The following is a 27,204-nucleotide window of genomic DNA, read 5'->3' as shown; positions in this document are numbered from 1 at the left end:
TGGATCATTTGTACTTGTTATATATTTTGTTATGGGATGTAATGGTGAATCAGAATTTGTAAAAATCACATTCATATGAATCTTGTTTTTTAGTTTTTTATGTGATTTTGACACTGTCCCAGTTTGCCAATAGCATATTGTTAAACTGGGACAGGGTATTACTGGCAAACTGGGACAGCCATTTAAGTCATTCTAATGGGGGAATTACTAATGGGGCAATTCCCTTTTTGTATGCCCCTCATAAGTTTAGTTAGCTAGCTAGATATTTCAACAAAGATTGTAAACTGATAAAAAAAAAAAAAAAAAAAAAAAAAAAAAGAAAGATGGAGGGTACAAGCTTGGATGGCTGGGACATTTGCAATATTTGCAAAAATATTTTCAACAAAAAGAAAAAACGTAGCCTGTGTGGAATAACATTAACCTATAAGAAGAAATGTTTATGAAGATTTCTATTTTTTAAATAGCCAAATACCAAAAAAACCCAATACAAATTATTGAGGACAGGCGATTTGTCCCAATTTGCCAATAAAGGTGTCCCAGTTTGACAGTAGCGCCTGGAAAAATGTGGTTTGGGGTCCATGTGTGTTTGAGGAAGAGTCATCCATCCTGTGTTTAATGTTTCTTTCTTTTTTTATTCTGTATAGTAGAGTAGAGCTCTTAAGCTATTTAGAATAGTATCATGTGAGGGGCTAAGACATTTGGATCATAATAAAACATTATGTAGAAGGTACATTTTTAGAAAGTGTCCCACTTTACCAGTATTCACCCTAACATTTAATTAATCAGCAGATTGTGAATCTCTCTCTCTCTCTCTCTCTCTCTCTCTCTCTCTCTCTCTCTCTCTCTCTCTCTCTCTCTCTCTCTCTCTCTCTCTCTCTCTCTCTCTCTCTCTCTCTCTCTCTCTCTATATATATATATATATGTATATATATAAATACCGACATATATTTATATAATGACTTTTTTCTGCAAGATATATTGGTGCACCAGTAGGTGGCGACAAGTGACCATCTTTATGAGTGAACTATTCAATAAACCGATTCGTTTACAAAACTAATTCATTCTAACTATAGATTGAACCAATTCAGTACAGGTGCTAGGTGAATTTTGAAGGGGCTAGAAAGGCTGATGAAGTGGGAAATCAAGCAAATCAAGATCTGTAGTGCTGAACAAGGGGATAGTCTCAGATTTAGATTCTCAATAGAGGTTACCAAATCCCAACCATCACAGAGAATCCTGTTAAAAGCCTTGGGAAAAATTTGTATGCAACTCTCAAGGACAAGGCAGCAGTAAGAGGTATTTGTGGGGAGTGTGAGCAATGGTTACAAAAGTCGACAGGAGTGGTCATCCAGGGCGGTTCAAGACTCGGATTGATCAACATGGCATACTACCAAGAATCCTCTGGCCACTGCTGCTATAGGAGTTCACAATTTCCACTGTTGCCAAACTTGTTATGGTAGTCAGTCTGTTCTTGCGACGATGGCTGAGTCTCCAAGAAATATTTAGCTATGAATGGGAGCTTCTACAAACTGAGACTCCCCTTGACATCTACTGAAGAGTTTAAGGTAATGCTAATGTGAGAGAAGTGCTGTTTCAGAACCGAACACAGAGCTCCAGCTTCAATTAAGCAGGTTATGGCAGTGGCCATAAATCACACTTACAGTGGAGAGTGTGCTTGGACTGCACAAGAACGGATGGTCTTCATCATGGCTGGAATCTTCTGCAACAGCACAAAATACTTTGTTCATTTGTAAGATTTCTCTGCAAGCAACTCAAATTGTGATAAAACATGAAGTAGCTTCAATAGAGATGAAACAGAGTTGGTCTTAAAATAGACATTTTACTCTGTTTGAAAACTGCTTTGAGCGCCTTCTCTCACTTTGGCATATAATCTCTGACATTTATCATGCAAAATTACACACTGACTAGACATATTTTAAATGTTACTAACCTGACTCAGTTTACATTTTTACGTTAACTCCACCAACATTAGTGCATCTATTGTCAGTAAAGTAATAAATGTTGCTTGTCTTTGAAGTGGATTGTTATAGTTTTTTGTTAGAGGTTATTTTAGACATCAAAAGTGTGTTCTGGCAGTGTGTGAAACCATAGGCTAGAAGCTTTTCTGTATCTTCTGTAAATTTCGAAACTTATGTCACTGAAATAACACAAGGCGACAATTTGAAGACATTCATCTTTATTTCTGAAATTGAGAATACAGCTGGTATTTTTTCATAATTTATACCAAATGCACTCTCTCTTGGTCTGCCTGAGTCTCCATGGCAACAGCGCTCCACTACCTGTACATTCGCAACCTTACATTAAATCAAAAACTCATATTTATATAATAAGGCATATTAGTATGTCAGCAGTAGTTCAGCCATGTACAAAACCAAACAAAGGTGAGATGAGGTGGGGTGGGGAGATAAAAGACCTTAAGTGAGTCTACATATAGAGGAGTGCACAAATCCTTGCAATAAATATCAGCGTTTTCTCTACATAACACAATAGCAAATATACAAGAGAAGAAATACAGGAATTACAGGAACGAATTATGCTGGTGTGGAATAAGACGTGATTGAATGGGAATACATAGAATGGAGTGATTGCAAAGACCCATAGTGTTGGCCTAGATCCGGGCCACATCTGGTAAATGTGGATTCAACGCGTACCAGATGTGGGCCACCGACACTATGTTGCTGTCTGGGCGACTTCAAATATTTACAGCTCTGTATTTCCTGGTACGGTTAAAGCTTATGAGTATCAAAACACAATCACTTTTATAATATAAATATCTTGTTTATATAATATTTTCCTGTGTGTTTAGAAAACCATGGCAAAGTAATGAGTTTGCTTTCTGTGATGTAACTCGTGGTTGGTAGAAGATAAGCATGAACTCGGCTGAGTGTCACGTTGTGATTGCTGGGCTTTTTACATGTCAAAGTTGTTGTCAAAGGGCTCGATGACTTCAGGATTCATAACTCTGCCCATGAAGAGGATTGATCCTATTAGAAAACAAAATAAAAACAATGAATTAACAGCACAACTGATAACATTCACAGAAAAAACCCCCCACAATACTAAAATAAGATTTGTGCTTTATATATACACATTACAATACCATTCAAAAGTTTCGGGTCAGTAAAATGTTTTTATTTTATTTTATTTTTTAAAGAAAATAATACTTTTATTCAGACACCTTAAATTGATCAGTAAAGGCAGTAATGTACAAATGGTTAGGTTAGGCGTTAGGGTTCGGGTTAGTATAATAAGTTGACTTTAGAATGTCATTGTATTTTTTATCAAATAAATGCAGCCTTGGTGAGCATAAGAGACTTCTTATAAAACATTAAAAAATCGTACTGACCCCAAACCTTCCCAGACAGCAACACTGTGTCGGCCCAGATCCGGCCCACAGACATCTGGTACACGTGGATTCAACACTATGTTGCTGTCTGGGTTTTAACGGCAGTGTATATATTGTTGTTTTTAATTTGTGTTATGGTCATGGGTTTTTGAAGATGGCTTTACCTGTTTTTCTGTTTCTGATGACGAAGAAAAAAGGGTGGTCAGCCATGACCTGTGGGTAAAGCACCAGCGTCCTCGTCAATGCGATCATACCTGTAAGAAAGACAAACAATAGAGGCTCAGTGATGTGAAACATTTCTTTTATTTAATTAAAAAAATGTTTTAATTAATTTTAATTCTTTTTTTATTCAAACTAATTGTAATATTTGTGTGGGGTTTAAAATGAGGGTGTAAAATCCTTGGGGAAAACCTTTAAGTAGTTTAGCATGATATTAATATATATAAAAAAAAAATGTTTGTTCACTAAAAATCTGTTGTTTAGCGTCAGTGCTGTGTAAACAACATGCAGGAAACCCTTTCTTGTTACGTGACAAGAGAACCATAAAACTGGGAATTATATCACATTCTTCCTTCAGGCCCTCAAGGTTAGTAAGTTCTTTTTGAATTATCAAATTTGTCCTTGTTCTCCAAAATGCTATTTAACTGGTATAACCTCATGAAAAGAATGGACACTTGTAAATAAAAATCATTACCTTCAAATTTACAGAAGCCACAAAAAGGTCCAATAAAGTGAAAATGTTTTCGGGATCAACCCTTCATCAGTGCCTTATAGTGTAAGTGCACACCTGCGTCTATTGACGAAGTATTACTGTAAACATCCTAATACATGTATCGGCACAATACATTGTCACATATAAGAGCAAAGTCATTATCACATATAGAAATGAGTCATGGTCATATATTCATATAAGGACTTAAGATCTCAAGTTCCTATATCCTCTAGGTATGAATTAAGAACTGGCCATTAATTGATTTTTCTGTGAAAAATTGTTTGTGCATGGTTTACAAAGATTGTGGTGCACATCTGTTTTGTATATTTGCGTATATATATATTTCTATCATTATTGAAATATATGCGTCACGTTGGTTTATTATAAATTCATAGGCCAATAACTAAGGTAACTAACTGTTATTGGACAATTGTGCATGTGGAATGTATTTATTTAATTTTATTACATTTAAAATATGCATCTAATATGTTTTTTTTTTTTACATCTTTTTACAAAGATTACACATCTAAGAAATTGGCACATGCATTATTTTTAAATCCTTTTAATAATTTCGGACTTCCTTGTTGGTTTTTGACATCAATACAGAACTGATATATAAAAACTAATATTAAAAGGATTTAACCAACACTACATGACGATTCAGTCAACCTTTCATAAACCTTGATTAAAAAGACACGTGTTGAACAGGAGGGGGCGCTTTTAGCTTGTCTGAATGTACAAGATTCTCAAAGCAATTTACTGCAGTGAGAAAAAAGCGTATAGATAACAGACAGAAAAAGGAAGGATGGGGAGGAAAGTAAAGGTGCACAAAAGGTAAAATTGAGAAACAGTGATAAAGAAGACTTGAAAAGGGAAATTAGAAACTTGCAAATTTGAATTAGAAATAAAGATAGAGGAAGAATATTAAATGTGTAATGTAATTATAGTAGAATGTGCCAGTAAAATAGAGATTAATGTCACCTGATCCTGCGGCCCCTTCGGCCCCTTCCTCTGTCACCTCCAGGTAAGCCTTCTGCACAGCCTTCCCGATAAACAGATCCTGTCCGTCTGTAGACAGACAGAACATGTAAATAAAGAAGATTCCAGAATATGAAAAAAAATAATAATCTGAATATGCAAAGCAAGTTATTTCCATTTATTTATGAGCTGGTGTAATCAGGGATGCAGAGCAGTGTATAAAACACACACAGCTCATTCACAGATTATAGTTTTAAGGGCATATTTAGTACTGAAATAGAAAAATGTATAAATTGAACATAAAAATGTTTTTTGTAAAATAAAATAATAATAATAATGACCATGAAAAACATGTAAAATAAAATAATTTTGAACATGAAAAAAATCCTAAATTAATAATATTGAACATAAATTTTTTATAAAATAAAATAATAATACTGAATCTACTGAATAATTGAAAAATTAATCAAATTAAAACAAAAACAGTTTTGTTATTTTCACCACACCCAACACAGAAAACAAGATCATTTCAGCTGAATAAAAACGTGCTGTATGCATATATGATCATCACAATTAGGCTTTATAATAATAATAATCATTATTATTATTATTATTATTTTATAGCATAATGTAAATAGATAAATAGAAAGTTTTTGCTGCTGAAAATGTGGGTGATGCTTGTATGAGCAAAAGTCGGCAACACAATAGCTGGGTGGTTGCCACATCCTGTCCTTGAGCTGTCAATCACATCTTGATCATCTGCGTACATGTGCAGAATAACAGAGCGTTCTCATAGGTCAGTGGGTTTGTTTTATTGATTACCTGTCACCTCGGCTGTCATGGCCGACAGATCGGCATCTTTGGTGAAGATGTTCTTGATGCCCAGCTGCTGCAGTGTGTCTCTCAGATCGATCTTTTGTTCCACCTTGAATCTAAAAAATGATCAGGTCAGTGTGAGCTTTGTCCAAAAACAACAAGTACGCAGGTTTTACATGAATCAAAAAGCATTTATAAATGAATTGAAAACACCTGGTAAAACAGAACACCGTGTGCCTCACCTGGGCAGGTAGACCTCCACCTTCTGCCTCTTGACGTTGTTGGCCCACTCCTCCAGCAGCTGGGCTTTGATGATGGGCTCCAGGGAGGCCAGAGGAACCTCCTGACGGGGCAGAACGATCATCATGCTCATGTCTTCTCCTTCATAGACCATCTCCAAGACCTGGTACGCTCCACCCGCCTCTGTGGTGCCATCGCTGAACTCTCCTGATGATGGAGAACACGGCGAGGTTAGTGATTATTAAATCTACTGAATGATGGAGAGGATCTCAGTAGGATGAAGCCATGTTACTTTAGTATGATTGAGATACTATAATAGCTTTCATTAATATTTTTAATTTTAATTTTAGTTCAAGTTTTAGTAATTTTGTCATTTTTAAATGTTGGTCCTGGAAGAGCATTCTTATCAACTAATTACGACATTTAGCGGGATGTTTTAAGTTCTGTACTGAGCCATTTCCAATGTCCTTGAAAGCTAAGGTAGGCAATTTCAGAGAGGCTAGCAATAGCAAGCTAGCTTTGGAAGCATGAGATCCCGCCCTCCCTTCAGACTCGTCTCCAAAGCCACGCCTTCTTCAAAACACATGATCACAACTCACACAGCAGCATGTGCAAAGCGTCACGAGAGACGGCGTTAAACTATCTCATGTCTCAAAGCACATAACATTACAATAATAATGAGTGTGAACAATTTACAGAGCTCTTACTTTTACCACCTGACTGCTTCAAATTCATTTCGGCGTTGATATTGATGACATAGAAACTCATAAATCCGAGTCTGAGGACGTGAACAGCTCCAGGTAGAACGTCACGGGTTGCCTTCTCTTAATTATGGTAGTTACGACAGGGAACTGCGTGAACGCAGCATAAGCTTGTTGTTTTGGTTCAGGAGGAACTGTAAAGATGGCGCTCTGTGACTGTCTGTCTACAACTCTACATAACCTCATGACGTGTGATGTCTGTGCGAGTAGGGTGCGCGGAAGTATTCAAATACATACATTGACAGCAGCAGGGTTCTGTGCAACAAAAGAAGCCCCTAAATAGGCCAACGTGATTTTCTCCGTCGGGCGGCCGAATTCTCCACTGAATTTGTACGAATAGGGGGTGTTTTGGGGGTGTTGGAATACATACGGGGGTGGAAATCAACCCGTGGGGGAATTTTTTTTTACCTGCGGCAACCACTAGCGGCGCCAGGATTTTGATTGTAGGTGGGCCCCCAGAAAACTGGATGGGCCAGTTAAAATAAGCCAAAAAAAAAAAAAAAAACGGGTTCCCCTTCATCTCCGTTTCAGCGCTTTTCTGCGGCACTGAGGACAGTGAGGACTCAGTAGCCTACCTGAATTTAATGCGTAATTAGCATAGGTTTAAAAAAAAAAATTAAACAGGAATTTTTTGTAGCAGGAACAGTTTCATTTAATTTATTGTTTAATAAAATTATAGGCCTATTATTTTTAGTTTATTAACAGCAACAACAGCTGTAAAGATGAAGTTGACGATCGCCATCTCCGTAGTGAACGCGCCTATAGAGAGAAATGCACATCATGGATTACATAACCAGAGAGTAGCCTATTTCTTTTCGTTTTAAATTGTTAAAAAGACATTTCAAGCTTTCTTAAGATAAATTTCATGTCTGTGAGGCATATGCTGAGTTTCGTTAAGTTAGGATGAGCGCTCCTGTTCACGAGCAATGCAAGTGACCGCGCAGGCGCCTCCATGATTATGTTGTCTGCTATATTTGCTTCTTATTTATTAAATCCAGGCAATTGGTTGATAAAAAATTTATATATTGATAAACGAAATTCACTTAAAAAAAGGTTTTCTACAAAACAAACCTTAATTAAGTGATCAAAATCATGTCTGACCCGCTCCATGTCTCTCGATATTGCGCATCCTATCTTACTCGTAACTTTTCATAATCAACATAAATGAAAAAATAACATTATAATATTTTAACAAATATGAAACTAAATGAGCTTATTTAATGGCTACAACACATATAGTAGGCCTACATACTCTCTATTTGTACAAATTGCTGCACATTCATTTTATTCTGAATTTTGCACACTAAGTTGAAAGGCATTTGTTTGTGCATGCATGTAAAACATATATGCAACATTTATCAAGTTCACTGATAATTATGCGTGCATTTAATAATTACTATCTTAATGAATAATGTAACAAGGACGAAGCATGTAAACTGCGTTGTTTGTTTAGAATGGAATGGATCGCAAATAGATCCGAATGAAGAAACGTACAAAACCATAGTAGAAAATGGGTGGGCACGGACCTAAAACAATGGTAGCGCCGCGGCTGGCGGCAACTACTTAAAAGTAGCTCAATTCAACGGGAAAACCTAGGTATGGACATCCTATCATTGTATTCGGACGAATGCAATGATTGGACGAACATTTTTTGTTCCACAGACAATATATGTACATTTTTTATATTTAGACCACTTCTATTATTGATCGCTATCAGGATGCAAAAAGAGTTTCAACCAGAAAAAAAGTGTTTATGAAAAACATGTAACAACACAGGACAACAAAAATACATTTTCCATATTTCTTCCTTTTTAATTATGTAGTGTAGAGGAGATTTTTAGCTATTGAAAATGCTGTTGTGTTAGAAAATCAACCAGTATAACAGAAAGTGTTTATGAAAAACATAAAACCTTTAATGTGACTCTGCTTTTCCCGTTTTTAAGAGCTAGAGAATGCAAATGTTGAAGATAGCTCTGTCTCTCATTTACCTTCATCTGTCTTTTTTTGTCGGAGAGATGGATGGGACAAGCGCACTGCAGTGATTCTGTGGGATCTGAAAGTCTCAGCCTGACCAATCCGCAGTGAGCCATGCATACTATATACCACTGCTTTTGAAGAACTCTTCTTCTTACCATGGCTGCTTTTATTTGGTTAAAAATACAGTAAACCTGCAATATTGTGGGATTTTCTATCTTAATATACTTTAAAATGCAAATTTATTCCTGTGATAGCAAAGCTGAATTTTCAGTAGCCATTACTTTCAGACTACTCTTTTCAAGCCAATATTCATACTTTCATTTTCTAGTTAAACTCCTGCAATCACTCCATAGGAAAGCATATACAGCGAATTATCAAAACAAATAATGAACAAATTCAAGCCTGGTCTTACCGTAGTAGAAGTCTCCCTGCTGGTACATCATCAAGGTCTGAACTTCACTGCCATCATCCTTGGTGAAGGAGAAGGTTCTGGTGTTTTCTGGTCTGAACTGGTTCTTCCAGCTGCCCCTGAAGTACACAGCATTTACTAACATGATCATGGTGGAGCTGCTGAAGTCGTCGGCAGACACCAGGTTTTGGATTTTGCCTGCAACAACAACAAATAACCCAGACTGAGAAAAACGCTGCATGTCACAATCCTCTCTTTCTCGGAACAGGAAAGACGGCATGATCTCTTCAGTGGCATAAAATCATCTCTCTTCCAAAGCTCTGGGATTTGTGCTCGTATCTGACAGTCCTCCTGCAAAGGCTGAAGCTGACTGTGAGAAAATGGATCTGCCTGGAAATGGATTGGAAATGTCATTATTATGCAGAATATGACTGATCTGCCATTATCTACTTTAATGTCCTCCTTCACTAAAGTCATAGTAATTCCTCTTAACGCCATCTATTCATTTTGAAGAGAGTTTTACTTGAAAGTAAAATCGTTCTAAATTGGATTATACGCTTTGTATTTATTCAGTGGTTAAATGACATATATTTCTATATAATATATTTGGGGAAATTAATACTTTTATTCAGTAAGTATGTAATAAATTGATCAAAAGTTACAGTATAGACATTTATAATGTTACAAAAAATTTCTGAGAAAAATACATCAAGCTATTTTCAACATTGATAATAATAAGAAATGTTTTTTTAGCAGCAAATCACTCAGTATATTAGAATGATTTCTGAAGGATCATGTGACACTGAAGACTGGAGTAATGATACTGAAAATTCAGCTTTGCATCAGGAATAAATAACATTTTAAAATAATTCAAATAGATAACAGTTATTATAATAATATTTCACAATAGTACTGTTTTTACAATTTATTTGATCAATTAACTGCAGTCTTGGTAAGCATTAGAGACTTATGACAAAAAAAATACTTTGAATGGTAGTGTTTGAATGGTAGTGTGTGCATATAACTATATTTAAGAATTTAGTGACTTCTAGTCCATGTCTCTTAGCTTTGAGGCCATCTATATGGTTATGTATACGTATAAATGGACAAACCCTTTAATACATCCCAAGACGTCCCAAACTATTTGCCAAGCCATTCATCAGGTCTTAGTAAATAACAAGGACACAATTTCAAGAAATCTTCACAAATACAGCAGCACACAGCCAGTTTGAATAAATTTTTTCCTCAGTGATGTAAGATAACTTACTCTCCGTGTGGTTCAGCACCCAAGAGTTGATGCGTTCAGCCACGGCTGCTGACTCGCTGAAGTCCACCGTCTCCAGCTCCGCTTTGAAGTACTTCTTCATGAGCTGCAGGAAGTCCTCATTGAAGTGAACCCCCCTCTGCAGAAAGAGGGAGTTGGCCAGTCGGACCACGTACTGCTCTTCGTCTGTGGACAGGGCCTGGGTCAGGTTACTCAGCAGAGAGAACTCCTCATCTGGAGCAGGTGAAGAGAACAAGAAAATGCTTTTGTATAATATGCTGGAATAGTAAGGTCCGGTATAAATAATCTCATAAAAAATTCTAAATCTCTTCAAACCTGTCAAAAACATGTCTAGGACATATTTCACTCCAAAATAAAAAATAAATAAATTTCACATTACTGTAAAGCAAAATAATAATAATTGAATAAATAATATACATTTATTTAAATTTTTTTTAAGTGTATTATTATTATTTTTATTCTTTCCTTTTTTAACGCCATTCTAGCTTCTATGGTTATGTTAATGGCGAGAGCCAGGTTTAGTTATTCAAAAATAAAAAGATGTTTAAAATTTATTTTAAAGACTTAATTTGGATTTACCTTTACAAAAGTATCAACAGAATACAAGTTTCTCAAAGGGCATTTCTCAAAGTATTACAGTCCAGCAAAATATGTATAAAGGGGTCATCGGATGCAAAATTCACTTTTATATGGTGTTTGCATATAAATGTGTCTTGTAGTGCGTGGACACAACCACCATTCAATGAAAAAAAATCCATTCACTCCTTTTTTTATTAATTCTCAAAAAGCCTAAACACTCTCAATAATCAAGCCTTCTGGATTTTCGGAGCAATATGATGTCATATTGCTCATGCTCCGCCCACGACCACTGACGGACTGTCCTGTGTTAGCATATTTCCGCCCTTAGCCATTTGTATACTGTCCGCCAAGGCAGCACTTTATGCATAGACAGTATATAAACTGGACACAGCGGATTGTGATTGGATTCAACGGAGACAAGTGAAGTCAATCAGAAGCTCTCACTTTTGCTAAGTATTCAGATTAATTATTTTGTCATTTTGCCTCCACGTCCCCCCGATTGCGCGCGAGCTTCTCCTCCTGTCCATATGGTAATCTCTCTACTGTGCGACAGAGGGTCGCGTGGTTATGACGCAATCGCTAATTTTTACAAAAAGTGCATCTACTTTTTGTACATAAAAGTACATAACGTAAGATACAAGGTAATGGAGCCTTTTATATATTTTCGTGTTTCTTTAGAAATAAATAATGGACAAATGGAGTCTTTAAACGCCTCAGATGTGAAGTTATTCGCTGTCAAAGTGACGCCAAAATGAATGGGAGTCAATGGAATGCTAACAGCAGGTGATGGTCCGCTAATCAATGGCGGCACCCGGGGAAGCTTCAATATTTTATGAAACCCAGCCCCCCCTGACTTTATGTGTCTTGTGTGACACCCCCCATGGAAGAGAGGGGTGGGGTGAACAGTTTCTCATTAGCATTTAAAGAGACATGCACCGAAACGGGTCGCTGTGAACAGAGCTGTTTTTGAGGAGGTAAAAAGGGTGTTGTTTTACACAGCCATTGAGGAATTTTAACCAAAGTATGTTACAAACTTTACATGAAAGCCCTAAAGAATCATACCAACATGTGGAAAATGGGCATCCGATGACCCCTTTAATGGACAGTGGATGACAAGTATTTTTATTAATTATTACATAAACAAATATTACATAAACAATTTGTATACAGATTTAAGCCCTATTCGCAGGGGATTAGTATTATCTGACGACCTCGTGTGAATTAGAAATTACCCACCCACATCTGAATTTCGTGTGCCGCAAAATTATAAACAACCCCGCAAAATCCCAGAGATGCCGATTCGCACGGGACTAATATTATCGCAGGACCTCGATGTTCGGCGAAATATGGTAGGTCATTTGCGGGGGAATTTTTTCTTTACAAATTACAGACATGGCCGATTCGCACGGGATTAAGATAACAGACAACCTCCGCAATTATTACAAATGACTAGAGGTCACCAGGTAATACTTATCCCGTGCGAATAGGGCTATAGTCTGCTTTTACAATTAGAGGGAACGTTGATCAGGCCTATATAAACTTCAAGTTTTTAAAATGATTTTAAACTTTCGGTCAGACTAATCTTTTCAAGCCAACAGTCAAATTTCTCATCACTGTGATGCAAATAAATAAATATTATTGAAATTTTAAAGTTCAAACCATTTGTTGTACTGCCTTTAATTGATATAGAATCCCTGCTAAGATTAACGGGAATCACACAATTTGTTTTTTGAAAATTAGCTTAATTGTAATGAAAATATCGTATGACTATGAAAGTTTTGATTCTATTTATGCAAAATACATATTTTCTTTTTTGATTTGTGGGTGAATTGTCACTTGCCGTGTTTTTGTGAGATTTGCTTGTATAAACATTTCAAGTCAAACTTAGAATGATACCTATGCTTTTTAGTGCTTTGAATCAAATGTTGTAATGTTATAATTAGTTTAGGTGCTGGTTGGTTTGGTGCAGAATTTGCTGAAATGCCTTTAAAGAAAATATAGGAAAAAGTGCATGGTCACTGTTGCGGCCAATAGGGAAAAGACTCAAAAGTTGAAGATGAAAGAGAACATTTAACCTATCATGTGCTTTAGATTTTGTTAACTGTATACCTTCTCTGAAATGACTGTAGCCCAAGGCCTGTCTGATCTCCTCTAAAGAAGAGCCTCGGGCGCCCAGCTCCACCATGCCCAGAGCCAGAGCCACGCTCAGCGGGGAGAAGATGATGTTCTCCTCTCCTCCCGTGATCTGGAGCTGGTGGTACAGTCTGACCGAGAACTCTGCCGTCACATCCTCGGGAACGTCTGCCGCCTGGCAACCACACCCCCGTAGCAACATCAGCGGCAAGAGTCCGAGCAGCAACATGGTAAACGTGGGACGAGCTAATGAGAGACAGGAGAGAAAGAGTGAGTCAGAGTCAGAAGGACATGGTACTGGAAATATAACCCCACGTGAATGAGATGCATCTGTATAGTGTGAAAGAGACACATCATGAAAATATTCGGCATATTCGACATATTCTAAATTTCATGATGCAAAACTTCCAAAACTTAATGCGTTATAATATTGCATTACTTCCTAAAAAAAAAGAAGATTTTGTGCAAGTGAGATAAGTAAATGCATGCAGCATGCTCACATTTAGTCTAGAACTACAATAACCATCATGTTTACGCAGCGCACACAACGCCTCTGCACTTCACTCCCAATGTCTCCCAACTTGCGTTACTTTTTTGAAAAAGTAACTCTTATATTTTGTAAATTTGAAAGTAATGCATAACTAATTGTTACTTGAAAAAGTAATCTGATTACTTTAACTCATGTTACTTGTAATTCATAGTTTATCAGTTTTGGAAGCTTGTTTCCGCCACAGAATAAAAAATAAAAAAGGTAATTCCGACTTTCTCTCACAATTCTGATTTTTTTTCTCTCACAATTTCCAGTTTACATCTTACAATTCTACATTTTTATCTCAGAATTGCGTGATATAAAGTTGCAATTGTGTTTTATAAAGTCAGAATTGCGCTATATAAACTCGCAATTGCGACTTTATATCTCGCATTTCTGAGAAATAATGTCAGAATTGCTAGATGTAAACTCGTAATTGTGAGATAAAAAGTCGCAATTATCTTTTAAAATGTTTTATTCTGTGGTGGAAACAAGCTTCCATTATCAGGTTACACTATTCCAAAGAAAAAAGTGAAATGTTTTCTGAATCAGTTCTAATCTATGTTCAAATTAGCGTTATTGTTATTCGACCATATGAGAGTACATGAGGGAATGAAATTGTTTTTCTCTTCTTACAGTTACTGGTGGAATTTTACATTACAGTAAAAATATATGGAAATTGAGAACCTGTTTCACTCAGAAATATGCTGCATTATGAAAGTAAAATAGGTTCAGATACAATAGTGTTAACAGTCTTGCTTCACCACAGGTTTAATGCATCTATTTCTCCCTCTGACTGCACAGCAAAAGTTCAATGCACCAGCATACCTGCTTATGCAAGCGAACGAACCCACACTTATGCACAGATATAGCTCTACCTTCATCCTAGAATGGCACAGTCTCCTGGCTTTAGTCGTTGCCAGGCAACAGTGTTTTCCACACAAACAAAGAATGCAGGGGAGAATGTGGCCTTGTGCCATTGTGTGACGAAGATAGAGAGGAACAGGCATGCCCTGCGTAAATAGCATGTTCTAGAATCTAGAATTATATAAGTTAGATAAAAAACTTTTAAAAAGATTAAATGAAAATTAGACTGAAATAAGTTTAAGTATTACTATTACTAAAACTGAAATAAAAATAAATTAAAACGAAAAATCACATAACAAAAGTAACAAGATAAAACCTTAATTTCAACAAATTAAGAAACACTATAATTGAATCAAATAAATAAATACATAATAATAATAAAACACTAGTGACAGCTGTAACACCGGACCTGAGAATTAAATTTTACATGAAAGGGGTGGTTGAATATGATTTCACTTTTCTAACTTTATTTAGTGTGTAATGTTGCTGTCTGAGCATAAACAACATCTGCAAAGTTACAATACTCAAAGTTCAAAGCAAAGGGAGATATTTGCTTTTAAAGAAATTGCTTTTTAAGGACTACAACAAACAACTGATAGGGACTCCACGATATTCCTCCCGGGTTAGTGACATCACTAACCCTAAAATTTACATAAACCCACCCCCGGGAACGCAATTTATAGATTATCAAGACAGAATATGCTAATCAATGACTAAAAGATAACTACACATAAGCTACATAAATTCACCAACTAACCATTCAGAAATGTTGTCTACATGTTGTCACTTCTTCTTGAGTCTCTCCATCGGTCTGACTTCGGTTTGAACATAAAAGGCTAAAGGTTTTTGAAATTTTCTGTGCATGTCTGTGTGAGATAAAAGGACACAAGCTGTTGAAGCTCCGCCCTCTGTGCCTGGAGCAGCAGCTCATTTGCATTTAAAGGGACAGACCTCAAAAAGTGACAACTTTAACATGCTGTATAAAAATATCTGTAGGGTATTTTGAGCTAAAACTTCACATACGCACTCTGGGGACATCAAAGACTTATTTTACATCTTATGAAAAGGGCATTATACCACCCCTTGAAGAAAATATTAAATGTTTACTGATCTTTCAATGTTTGCCAATGCAAAGGTTACTGCCACGTACTTTAAACTTAATTATCAATTCAATTTGTAAGTGAACATACATTTGCCTTTGACACTGGCATAAAAAGATTACAGACATAGGCTACGTACGTGCTGGGTAGATTACAATGTCAGGTGTCAGTTCTCGTACAATTAGGCATCGGACCAAACAGCCTCAGACTAAAAGGCATCGGACGAAACGGACGCAGACAAAAAGGCATCAGACATAAAGGCATAATTTTTCTTCTTTGCTTAGGGTTAAAACAAAGTTGAAAATACCTTTGCAGGTATATACTGTTATAGTGAACATCCCGAGACCATCCACGCTGCTGAGAGCGGCGTTTCTACAAATTTGTGCACACAACAAAAATTACAGCAGTTAATAAAGCAACTGATCATAGTGATGTGTATGTTCACACCAGCTCTGCAATTCAGCGCTGCAGTCTATTCACGACAAGTTTATTTATATAGTAGGCTACTTTATACATTAGATTACTTTAAAGCAGCAGCTTTATAGTCAACATGAAAAAAAAACAGCTATGTGAGTGTGTATATGTTAATTATGTAGAATATATATATATTGATGGTATTCATTGTATGTATTTATGTAATCCCTTGGCAATGTTCTTTATGTAGGCTAATTATTCAAGCATAAAAAAGGACAGAGAGAGAGAGAGAGAGAGAGAGAGAGAGCTGTACCAAGAGCTGTACTTTAAATTTTATTCTTAGTTTTAATTAAATGTTACACCGGTCAGGACAAATACAGCAGTTTCCCTGGTAACCTCTGTACACAAAGCAGCAACACAGGGTAACACTTTAGAATACTGTATCTTACTTACTGCATAACTAATAAGGCATTATTGAGGAACTAATAGATAATTATTTATTAACACTTAAGTCACTACTGTTAACTACTAAGGAAGATGTGTTAACTAATTAGTATGTAATAGAATTGTATGATTGTGTTAAGTTTCAGTTAGTTAATCAATAACTAATGAATTATGTCATAACTCTTGAAGAACTATTATTAATTATCTATTAATTAATGTGCAAGAAAAATAACTAAGTAGTAACTACTAATGAACAGTCATACACAGTGGTTACTACAATAAACCGTTTTATTTTAGCAGTGGAGTGGTGGATGAAGTACACAAATCAAGTACTTGAGTAAAAGTACAGATAACCCAATAAAATATTACTCCAGTAAAATGATAAACTATTGGCCTATTCATTTTCAAAATTACCTTAGTAAATGTACAAAGGTAATTACTTGAAAAGTAAAAAGCACTGATCAATGTTTTTTATTTTATTTTCTAGCCAGTTTTCTAGTCACTTTTTATTTAATTAGCAAAATGTATCATAATGTATGATAACTTATCTATTTTACAAAGGTTTAGATAATACCGTTAATAATGTGTTTTTTACAGTAAGTTTGATTTGAGTCAGAAGTATGTGGTAATTCTGTATTAATTACTAATGAGTTTCCTATATTCTCACTTTAGAATACTGTTCCAGGTTCCAAGTAATTCCTGAAGAATTATCTAATAATTATTTGTTAATTACCAATTAATCTCCTTATATGTTCACTTTAGAATACTGTTTCAGGTTATAAGTGGCCTAATTCCTGGATAATTATTTGATAATTATTTATTAATTACTAATGAGTTCCCTATATTCTCACTTTAGAATACTGTTCCAGGTTCTAAGTAATTCCTGCAGAATTATTTGATAATTATTTATGAATTACAAATAAGTTCCCTATATTTTCAGTTTCCCTCAGTCATTGCCTCAAACATGAGTTTACTCAATGGCATTCTATGCTGAGGAAAACAGACACACACACACAGTACTGTATATAAAATATAAAAACTAATCTGAGGTTAGTTTTGTATGACTGTTCATTAGTAGTTACTTCTTAGTTATTTTTCTTGAACCTTAATTAGTAGATAATTAGTAGTAGTTCTTCAAGAGTTATGACATAATTCATTATTTATTGATTAACTAACTGTTACTTAACACAATCATAAAAATATATTACATACTGATTAGTTAACACATCTTCCTTAGTAGTTAACAGTAGTGAAGAAGTAGTTAATGAATAATTACCTATTAGTTCTTCAATAATTACTTATTAGTTATGCAGTAAGTAAGATACAGTATTCTAAAGTGTTACCCAACACAGTCTTGAAAGAAGGGTTATTTAGCTAACTTTTTAAACGTGCAAATAATACAAATGTATAAAATAATCTCAGTGTTCTACACAATTTAACCAGTGAGAAAACCGTGTGCATGTGACGTCACATTGAGGCAGGGAAATTCGAAACTTCAGTGCTTCCTTCTGAGTCCGTTTCGTCCAATGCCCTTATGTCCGATGCCTTTTTGTCTGAGTCCGTTTTGTCCAATGCCTTTTAGTCTGAGGCTGTTTGGTCCGATGCCCAATTGTACGAGACCTGACACCTGACGTTGTTTTTCCTGAGACCTGAAGCCTTTCGGTCTGAGGCGCGATGCGCCTAAAATATCAAATAAAACACTTTATATATTAGTTTATTAGTTTACCTGCGTGTCATGTGACCATTAACCGACACCAGAGAACCGTGAATTTATTTTACATTATTATTTATCATTACTTTTTATTATTCACCTAACTTATTAACTTAAAGGGGTGGTTGATTATGATTTCACTTTTCTAACTTTAGTTAGTGTGTAATGTTGCTGTTTGAGCATATACAACATCTGCCAAGTTTCAAAGCAAAGGAAGATATTTGCTTTTAAAGAAATCGTTTTTTAAGGACTAAAAGAAACGGCTGGTAGGGACTACACAAGATTCCGCCCGGGTTAGTGACATCACTCACCCTAAAATTTACATAAACCCCGCCCCCGGGAACACCAGTCCATGTTGAGAAGAGGAAGAGTTGTTGTAGTAGAGCACATTTGTGAGTCTGCTCAAGCTGTCGCATACGTCTTTTCAAATGCAATACAGTATGTAACACAAATGCAATAGCATGTAACTCTGTAGGCATCTTACAACAGTTCCCACATGAGCGGTTATATAGATTATCATGACAGAATATGCTAATCAATAATTTGAAGATAGTTAACTCCACTTCAGCATCATAAATTCATCAACTAACCATTCAGAAACGTCCTATTGCATTCTACATGTTGTCACTTCGTCTTGAGTCTCTCCATCATTATCTGACTCCAGTTTAAACATAAAAGGCAGAACAGTTTCTGACATTTCAGTGCTTGTCTGCGTGAGGTAATCAGAGAAAAGCTCCGCCGTCTGTGCCAGGAGAAGCAGCTTATTTGCATTTAAAGGGACACACACAAAACAACACGTTTTTGCTCACCCTCAAAAAAGGACAATTTTAACATGCTGTACAAAATAATCTGTGGGGTATTTTGAGCTGAAACTTCACATACACACTCTGCGGACATCAGAGACTTATTTTACATCTTGTGAAAAGGGGCATTATACCACCCCTTTAAAATCTCAGGGGGGACTTCAAGTAAATATATTAGGTCAAAGAGGTTTAGCTTAGCAAAAGTTGGGGAATCCCTGCATTACATGTAAATATAAAGTTATGTGAATTTGTTCATTTTAAGACAAAATCCTTAAAAAAAAAAACAGTAATGCATGGTGAAATGACTGAAAACACTCCTTAAATGTGAAATGATTTCTGTAAATCCAGAGATCAAATGCTGTGTGAGTCTCAATGTACAGTGAGGCTCATGACTAGTGGCTGGTCTGTGTGTGCAAGTCCACAAACCTGGAAGACCTTCTGAACGTAGGCCTTTTTTAGAAAGGAAAATTTAAAAGATAAAAAAGAATTAGTAAGGAGGACTCAATGAATTATGAATAATTTACTGCCATTGTTGTGAGAATAACATGTAATAATCATGCAGTCGCAACGTAACTTTAGTCTGTTTATTTTAAAACGTAATCTAATCTAATTTCAGTTCATTTTTGGAATCTGATTACATAATCCAGATTACATGTGATCAGTTACTACCCAGCACTGCATACACAGTACCTATGCATGTAAAAAGACATAGGTAAACATAAAATCCAGGCATATAAATGAAAATATCAACAGAAGTTGAAAATTTCAGAATAACCTGAAGCAATAACAAATGAAAACATTAAGGGGCCAAGCACAAAGAAGGCACAGTAAATCATGCTAGCGTGGCTGGGCATCAGACCAACTGCAACAATGAGCAAATAAAGACATGTTAGAATGATTTCAGAGTCGTTTTGGCATCATGCCTCTACTTTGTTGCTGCAGTATATGAAAAAAGTTGTGTCTATCGACACAAAATCCATAGATTTTTGTCGGCACAGACTGAAGATGATATGGCAAAATTGGCGTCCATGTTCTCAGCATGACCCAAGGAATCTATTAATACCAGTTTCATTAGCCAAAACATCAAAATCGATTAGCATTTTTGGAAATTTTTATTATAACTTTCGTTTCATTTTGTAACAATACAAGAATGCGTTCATAAAATAGATCATATTACGACAAAATTCAAAATGGCTGACACCAAAAATGGTCGATATGGTAAAATTGGGTATCGTTCGACTCGACATGCCGCATCGAATCTAAAGATACCAGTTTTTGGCCAAACCATTCAGAAGTTATAAGCAAATATGTAAATTTTTTATATCTCCTGACCACTAGGTGGCACTGTGTCAGAATACGCTAAAGCGTTGTGGAGGTATAGCCTCAAGTTCATTTTGCCGTGCTCTTCGTCAAATTCGTTCGCGGGTTATTCAAGAACGGTTTAACATATCATACTGTTTTATGGTGTTGAAAGGGCATTGTTATGCAGTTGCTAGGGTGTTGTTGGAGATTGCCAGGGCATTGCTATGTGGTTGCTAAGGTGTTCTGAGTGGTTTTAGTCAGTTGCAATGCATTTACATTTGCTTTTATCCAAAGTGACACAGGATGTTCGGTGATCTGAAAAATGAAACATTATTACGTGCATCTAATCAGCGCCACATGGAATTCAAGCGAAACAAGCAACTGATTCAAAAGTCTGGTTCACAATCCACAGATGATTCATCTGTTCTCATTCCTTGAGCTTTCCTGATCTCTCCATTTCAGATACTTTAAGACGTAGGCTTGTGTAACCTGACCCTGGTGACCGAGGTCTGGGACGAAAAACAGATGGTCACTTGTGAATGGGACAGAAAAGAGAAAAGTGGGACGACAAGAGAGGGTTTGCCTAAAAACAGCACCAAACCTGACTGACCTTTCGCTTACCCGTGCTGGATTCTGTACAAAGGTCTGATGGCCACCTGGGAGAACTCAACGAGACCACCAACCACCCTAATGGGACCAACCAGAAACAAAGAAATTCTGGCTCTTGTGTGAGCTGTCCTCTCTGGTGACACTTTATTTGTCAGTAGACCTTCACTGAGAGTAACTGAACTAGTGGTGCTTGCTGTTTTTGCTGTTTTATGGTCTGCCAGGTGAAAATCATAAGTCTGATCGCTTAAGGTATAATTTATAACAAACAGTGAGGAATGAGTTTGATGGCAAGGTTTAATACTTTTTTCAAATCACTAAGAAACTGTCAGTGTTTTTATTACCTCAAAGCACAACTGCAAATGTTTTCTGAGAATGTCTGATATCTGGATGTCATCTCAAGCAAAGCCTCTAGACAAACCTGTCAGTATCTGCTCAAGTGAAATCAAGCTTCAAAGTGCCACAAAACTCTCCTCAGTTCCTTTCACACACTCAGAGCAATTGCTTTAAATATCCTCCCAACTGCCTTTAAAATGTACTCAACTAGCAAGCGCATAGTGAAGACGTTTCCGAAATGGGGGCAGCGTAGGCGCCCTTTTCATCTCTCGCTTTTTTACGCTTTTCATTTTGAGCTCAAGCTTGAAATACAAGAGACTAGAAGGATATAGAAAGACAATCTGATGGGAGATATTGAAAGACCCATGCTGGATAGCCATGCAATTAAATTATTCAACTTAACTGATGCATTGTGTTTCTAGTTAAGCTGACCAATCATGTAGTTAGTAAGAGGCCAAGTGGAAACACCAGCATTCAAAACACAGCATGTGGAGTGATCAGACACCTCAGCAACAATAAGTGAGATGTGATATTGCATACCTACTCGGTTTTATCACATCTTTCACAATAGAGGCAAACCAGAGCAAACAAACTTGGTTTTCCATCAAGTATCATCAGAGGGAAAATCACAGTTGGTGGCACCAGAAGAGTCTATACACATCTATCAGCCTCCTCTTTTCCTGACAGGATGGCCCAGATAGAGCAAGGCATGCTGGGTAAACTGCCATCTCTCTCCTCTTCCAGCTCCAGAAGCCTCCAGAGGACAGACCCAGTGGTGCAGCGCTGTTTAGAAGAGGACACGGAAAAAGATGACGGAGCAGGAGCAGGATTTGACTGCAAGCGAAATGTCGAGCAGGTTGAGGAATTGGAATGAGACCAAACATATTCAGACAGAAGGCTAAAAACTCTGAGGAGAAGACACGCTAGTTGAGGAGTTAAAGAGCCATGCACTGACAGCGCATTGGTGAGGGAACTCCACTGGAGACCAGAGAAGTGCAAGACATGGGTCAGCTTTAATTAAACTCTATTCAAGCGACGACACCCACAGGAACCTGCTGAACACTGTTGTACAGAACAAACCACAGTTATCGCTCTGAAGATACAGATGCAGGAAACTGAGCGAAAACAAACATATATGAAGACTTCAGGCAAAAGTTTTTGCTGCCTTCAAGTGCACCTGGGAAATTTACTTCTGAGCTGAGCTTTGATGACATGAAGTTTTGAAGGTTTATTTATATGTATTTCATTCCATGATTTTCATGCAGATACCATGCATTTTCATTTAAAAAAAAACTTTCGCATAAAATGTGTAATTAACTTTGTGTTTGTTGTCTATACACTCTTTTGTACATAATGCTTTAATATTATTTTGCCTAATCATTGTTTCAAGTGAATCAATCACATACAGCTTAATTGTGAGACTCAAATTAGTGTAGGCCTAGTTACTGATTGGTTGTTCATTTGATAACATTTAGTTAAAGATGCACATTATGAGATGTTTATAGCATTTTATAAACTAAAATTAATAAAATATATTAAATTGAGTTTATTTATTGGTTAGTTGGATTGCCACTTCTAAAAAAGTCATTAAAAAGTTAACCGTTTGCAAAAAAAATAGCAATTTATTTATTATTGCAGTTGTCATTTTACACAGAAATTGCAGAACAAAAGAAAACACTCTTCTTCTACTGTATATAAAACCTTAATGGGTTCTTTCAGGCGCTTCATACATTGAACCTTTACATTTTATAAAATTACAAGTAAACCTATTTTATCACTAAAAATAACCATTAAATATGAAAGTATTATGCAATCATTTAAGACACTTCTCCTTATATAGAACCTTTTTGGCTTAAAGGGTTCTTTAAAATTGAGTCTAGAACCCAACTGAAACTTTTTTCAGTGTAGAAGAATTGCTAATGAACGGGTGCAGAATCGTTAAGAGGAATCAATCATTTTTTTTATGATTCCGTCACACAGAGAAAAAAGGTTTAAAATTTTTACTTTTAGGGGTACAACAGCTTGTCACTGGAGCAGAACCCTTTAAAGGACATATTTGTACCTTTTTTACTCCTAAAAGGTGCATATTAGTACCTTTGAGTACAAATACGTACCTTAAGGTACTACTATGAACCTTTTGTTGTAAAAAAGATACAAAGATGTCCTTTTGAGGGTACTGCCCCAGTGACAAGTTGTTGTACCAGTAACATTTGTACACCTTTTTTTTTGTGCATCCATACGTTTAAATTAGTCAAGTGGGAGAAGTTTGCAGGCTCGAAACCAAAGAAATCCAGATGGTATGGGGTTTACAGTAGCGAAGCTCTCATCCTGCCAGCAGTCCTGTATACCACCCAGGTCAACACATGGCAGCATCCATCTATCATTAGAGGGTTAGTATCCTGACAGCGTTCAGAGTAAGAGGCTTTGACCACAGTATTTGTGTGTTTGTGTGTGATATTATCTCCTTGCGTCTGCACTGGCACAGCTGTCCAACAGCAAAGCCCACAGCTGGAAAATAAACAAAGCAGGGCCATAAATCGCTGCCACCATAGAGATCACCAGGCTGATGCACGTCACTCTATTATAAATGATACGAGGCATCTTTGCTCTTTTATGCTAGTATCGCATTTCTCTTTCCATCTGTTATCTGAAAGTCATTTCCTTTTGACCTTTGCCTAGACTTCCTTAAAGGGACAGTTCACCCAAAAATAAAATTTGTCATTATGACAGTAGACACTGTCATCACAGTGTGTGTGTGTGTGTATGTGTGTGAACTGCTTCAAGACAGCAAATTACCTGAGTTTGACTTTACCTCTCCTTGCAACCCAGAGTTAAAAACCTTTTATGCTTCCCAAGTTCAAAGGCAGAGTAATTTCCTCCCTGTGCTGACGAGAGAAGACGTGACTCAGAAATGCAGGCGTCCTTCAAAAACACCCCCCAAGAGGGCAAAACAGTGACAAACCCAATTGCTCATAGGCTGCCAATGTTCAGACGCTTCAAATCTCCTCATCAACATTCATGCCAATTCAGCAGTTCTACAAGAGGTTTATCAGTGGCAGAACAGCCTAAAACATATAACAGTCAGCAGTGATTCTATTTTAATTCATTAATAAAAATAAGCTAAATAAAATAAATAATTAAAATATTCTGTTCAATAGCTAATTATTAAAAATAATTAAATATATAATATTCAAATATTTAAAATTAATTTAAAAAAGAACAAAACAGACACATGGAAGTACATAAAAGTATTAAAATATTATAGGCTTACTACAATTTATTATTAATAATAATTAAAAATAGTATTAAAATATATCTAATATTTTTTTAACATTTAAATATGAATAAAATATGAATTATTTACAAATAACACAAAATAAAAATAACAAACATAAAACTACTTATAATATATAATTAAAATAGTATGGGTTCAGTAGGCTACATCTTATTATAAAAAAAAAAGTAATAATAATAATAAAATATGACATTTAAATAAAAATATAAATATTTGTATTCATTTAATTTACACTATAAGCAAATAAGACTAGTGTGGTACAGCATAGAAACATTGTCTATAGAAAGATAAATACAGACTATATAAGCCTATAAAATATATAAAATTTCACATGATATTTACAAGGATGTCAGAGGAAATATATATAACTGCTAATATACTGTATACATATAATTTAATTAAAGGAATAGAGACCTACACACACACACATATATATATATATATATATATATATATATATATATATATATAAAAATAAATATAGAAGGAGACTAAATAAAAAATGTACTCGCTTTCCAGTAAAACAAGCCGGTCCATGTCGGCCAGTTGTTCTGACTCAGTCTGCTTTCTGCAGTTCGCAGGCTTGAACATAACTGACATAACTGAACAGCGGTCAATAACAGGAGCTTTGCATGTTTAGAAAGTCCATCAAATGCTCAAGGAACATGTTCAAAAAGCAACAGTGAAGTTCAATATATTCTGCACACTTAGTGACAAAGCCTTTGAGAGAACACAGATGTTTTTAATACTCTTTATGCCATCTGTTCTGTCCTGAGGCCAAGCGACGAGTGTTTGCGGGAAGACAATACTCTGTTAGACCTGGAAAAAATCCCTTTGCCACCACTAAAATTTGAGCTATACAATAAATAAATATGTAAATCCTTATTTAACTTCTTCAAAAAATCACATACCAATCCACCAGTGTGGTTAAAAAAAGGAGATCAGTCAAAGCATGCATCAAATTCATTTGTGTGGGCACAAAAAAATCTTTGTGTTGGGACTATCATCCACCATGCAAAATAATAATAATAATAATAATAATAATAATAAAATACAAAATTTGAGAAATCATTTGTTTGTAGCAAAAATGGTGCAGAGCAAGTTACACACTAAGTTACACACTAAAATTCTTTGAGTTATGAATTTGTTCAAAATCTTAACCCTACACTTGCCATAATAGAAAACACATAGTGTAATATTTCCTGTATATATTGCAGACTGTGTTGGTTCTGTCAATACATTCGAGAAAGCACTTGACCTGTCACTATTATTCATGCTTTCAAATGGCTCATGCACATCTGCAAGCCAGCAATCAATCTGGGAATCAATATCCACTGATTGGAGGTGACCACCAAGGAATCCACATATGTGTGAGTGTGATTGCGAATCCCTGAAAAGTGCTGCAATTCTGTTTCAACTCCTTTGCACCTTGCAGCTTTTTCCCCAGCACCATTCTTTTCTAGTCCTCTCTCTTTCCTCATCCTTTTCATATCGATCCATCGCTTTCACTGCCTCCCTACTCATACCGATTGCACTTTAACACCTCATTTTCCTTCCCCTCTCCTTTAGTGGCCCCTCTCTCTCTCTCATATACTCCACATTACACACACTCTCCAGCACACCTTATCTCCACGTGAAACGCATCCCACAGAACAAACCAGCTATTTTACACCGGCACTAGCAAAGGGGGGTTTGGAAAGGAGGTGCGTTCTCCATTCTGCTCTCCCCGCGTGTCTCATTTACAGAAACATGAAATAGGATTTTCTTGCAGGAGATGATTTACGCATCCCCAGATACGCCCAGATGTGGGAATGCATTTCTGCCTGCCGTTCGCACATACCCTCCGCTGCCCTTCCTGATTCAATACAAACATTTAATTGAATCAATAACAAGAGGGTTTAAAATAGAAAATGAAGAAAAAGCCTAAGAATATCACTAAAAAACAACACTACGTGCTTATCAAGACAAGGAGAACAAATGGTTAAAAAAGATGTGCAGAATTATCCTGAATTTTCTTCAAGGATTGTGATTTTTTTTATTATTTCTACAGGATGAAATGTATGCAGAATAGATGTATGTGAATTGCATGTAAAACTGCAAATGCATATATCACTGCAAGTACAATTCTAAACTGTAAAGAAATGTTATATTAGATGTTATCAGACCAGAAAAAAAAGCATTTGTGAGGAAGATAACATGGAAAATGTCCACTTTTTTTTTTTTAACATAATTTGTTATTATAGGATATTCACATCTGCACAATCTCTCTCGTAGAGAATAAACCCATCATACCAATAACATGGTGATGAATTATAAACCTTACAGAATACATATTTCCTTGTAATTCTGAACAGATGACATTTGGATACCATGAAAAGACGATGCGTGGATGTCCCTTACCGTGAGATGTCAGAGAGATGCTGATACTCTGGGATGCTGATGTTAAATCCTGCTCGTCTCTGCACCCTCACACACCTTTATTATGAGAGACAGCCCTGCCCCTTTTCTCTTCTGATTGGTCAGGCTTAAACTTAGCTTTA

General features: G+C 36.1%; 1 protein-coding gene across 1 annotated transcript; it reads right to left on the bottom strand.

Moving 5' to 3' along the window:
- Positions 1-2,183: 2,183 nt before the first annotated feature.
- Positions 2,184-27,176, bottom strand: serpini1 (serpin peptidase inhibitor, clade I (neuroserpin), member 1). Its single transcript, XM_084409806.1, has 9 exons — positions 27,065-27,176; positions 13,234-13,503; positions 10,528-10,758; positions 9,264-9,458; positions 6,116-6,320; positions 5,880-5,989; positions 5,061-5,147; positions 3,532-3,621; positions 2,184-3,005 (listed from the first exon to the last, which is right to left on the bottom strand). Exons 2-9 carry the CDS (start codon positions 13,484-13,486, stop codon positions 2,932-2,934), a joined length of 1,245 nt encoding a protein of 414 aa, XP_084265932.1. The 5' UTR covers positions 13,487-13,503; positions 27,065-27,176; the 3' UTR covers positions 2,184-2,931.
- Positions 27,177-27,204: the final 28 nt, after the last annotated feature.

Source organism: Rutilus rutilus (genome assembly GCF_951802725.1).
Source record: "Rutilus rutilus genome assembly, chromosome: 5".
Taxonomy (NCBI): domain Eukaryota; kingdom Metazoa; phylum Chordata; class Actinopteri; order Cypriniformes; family Leuciscidae; genus Rutilus; species Rutilus rutilus.
Note: the sequence above shows the minus strand (reverse complement) of the source record. Positions and strands in the feature narration are given on the sequence as shown.

What these genes read in the sequence shown, in the direction of transcription:
- serpini1 (XM_084409806.1), bottom strand. Translation starts at nt 13,486, where the DNA reads ATGTTGCTGCTCGGACTCTTGCCGCTGATGTTGCTACGGGGGTGTGGT. An exon ending in GGTGCTGAACCACACGGAGA is followed by an intron (nt 9,459 to 10,527) that starts GTAAGTTATCTT and finishes TTGTTGTTGCAG; the next exon opens with GCAAAATCCAAAACCTGGTG. An exon ending in CGAAGGGGCCGCAGGATCAG is followed by an intron (nt 3,622 to 5,060) that starts GTGACATTAATC and finishes TCTTTCTTACAG; the next exon opens with GTATGATCGCATTGACGAGG.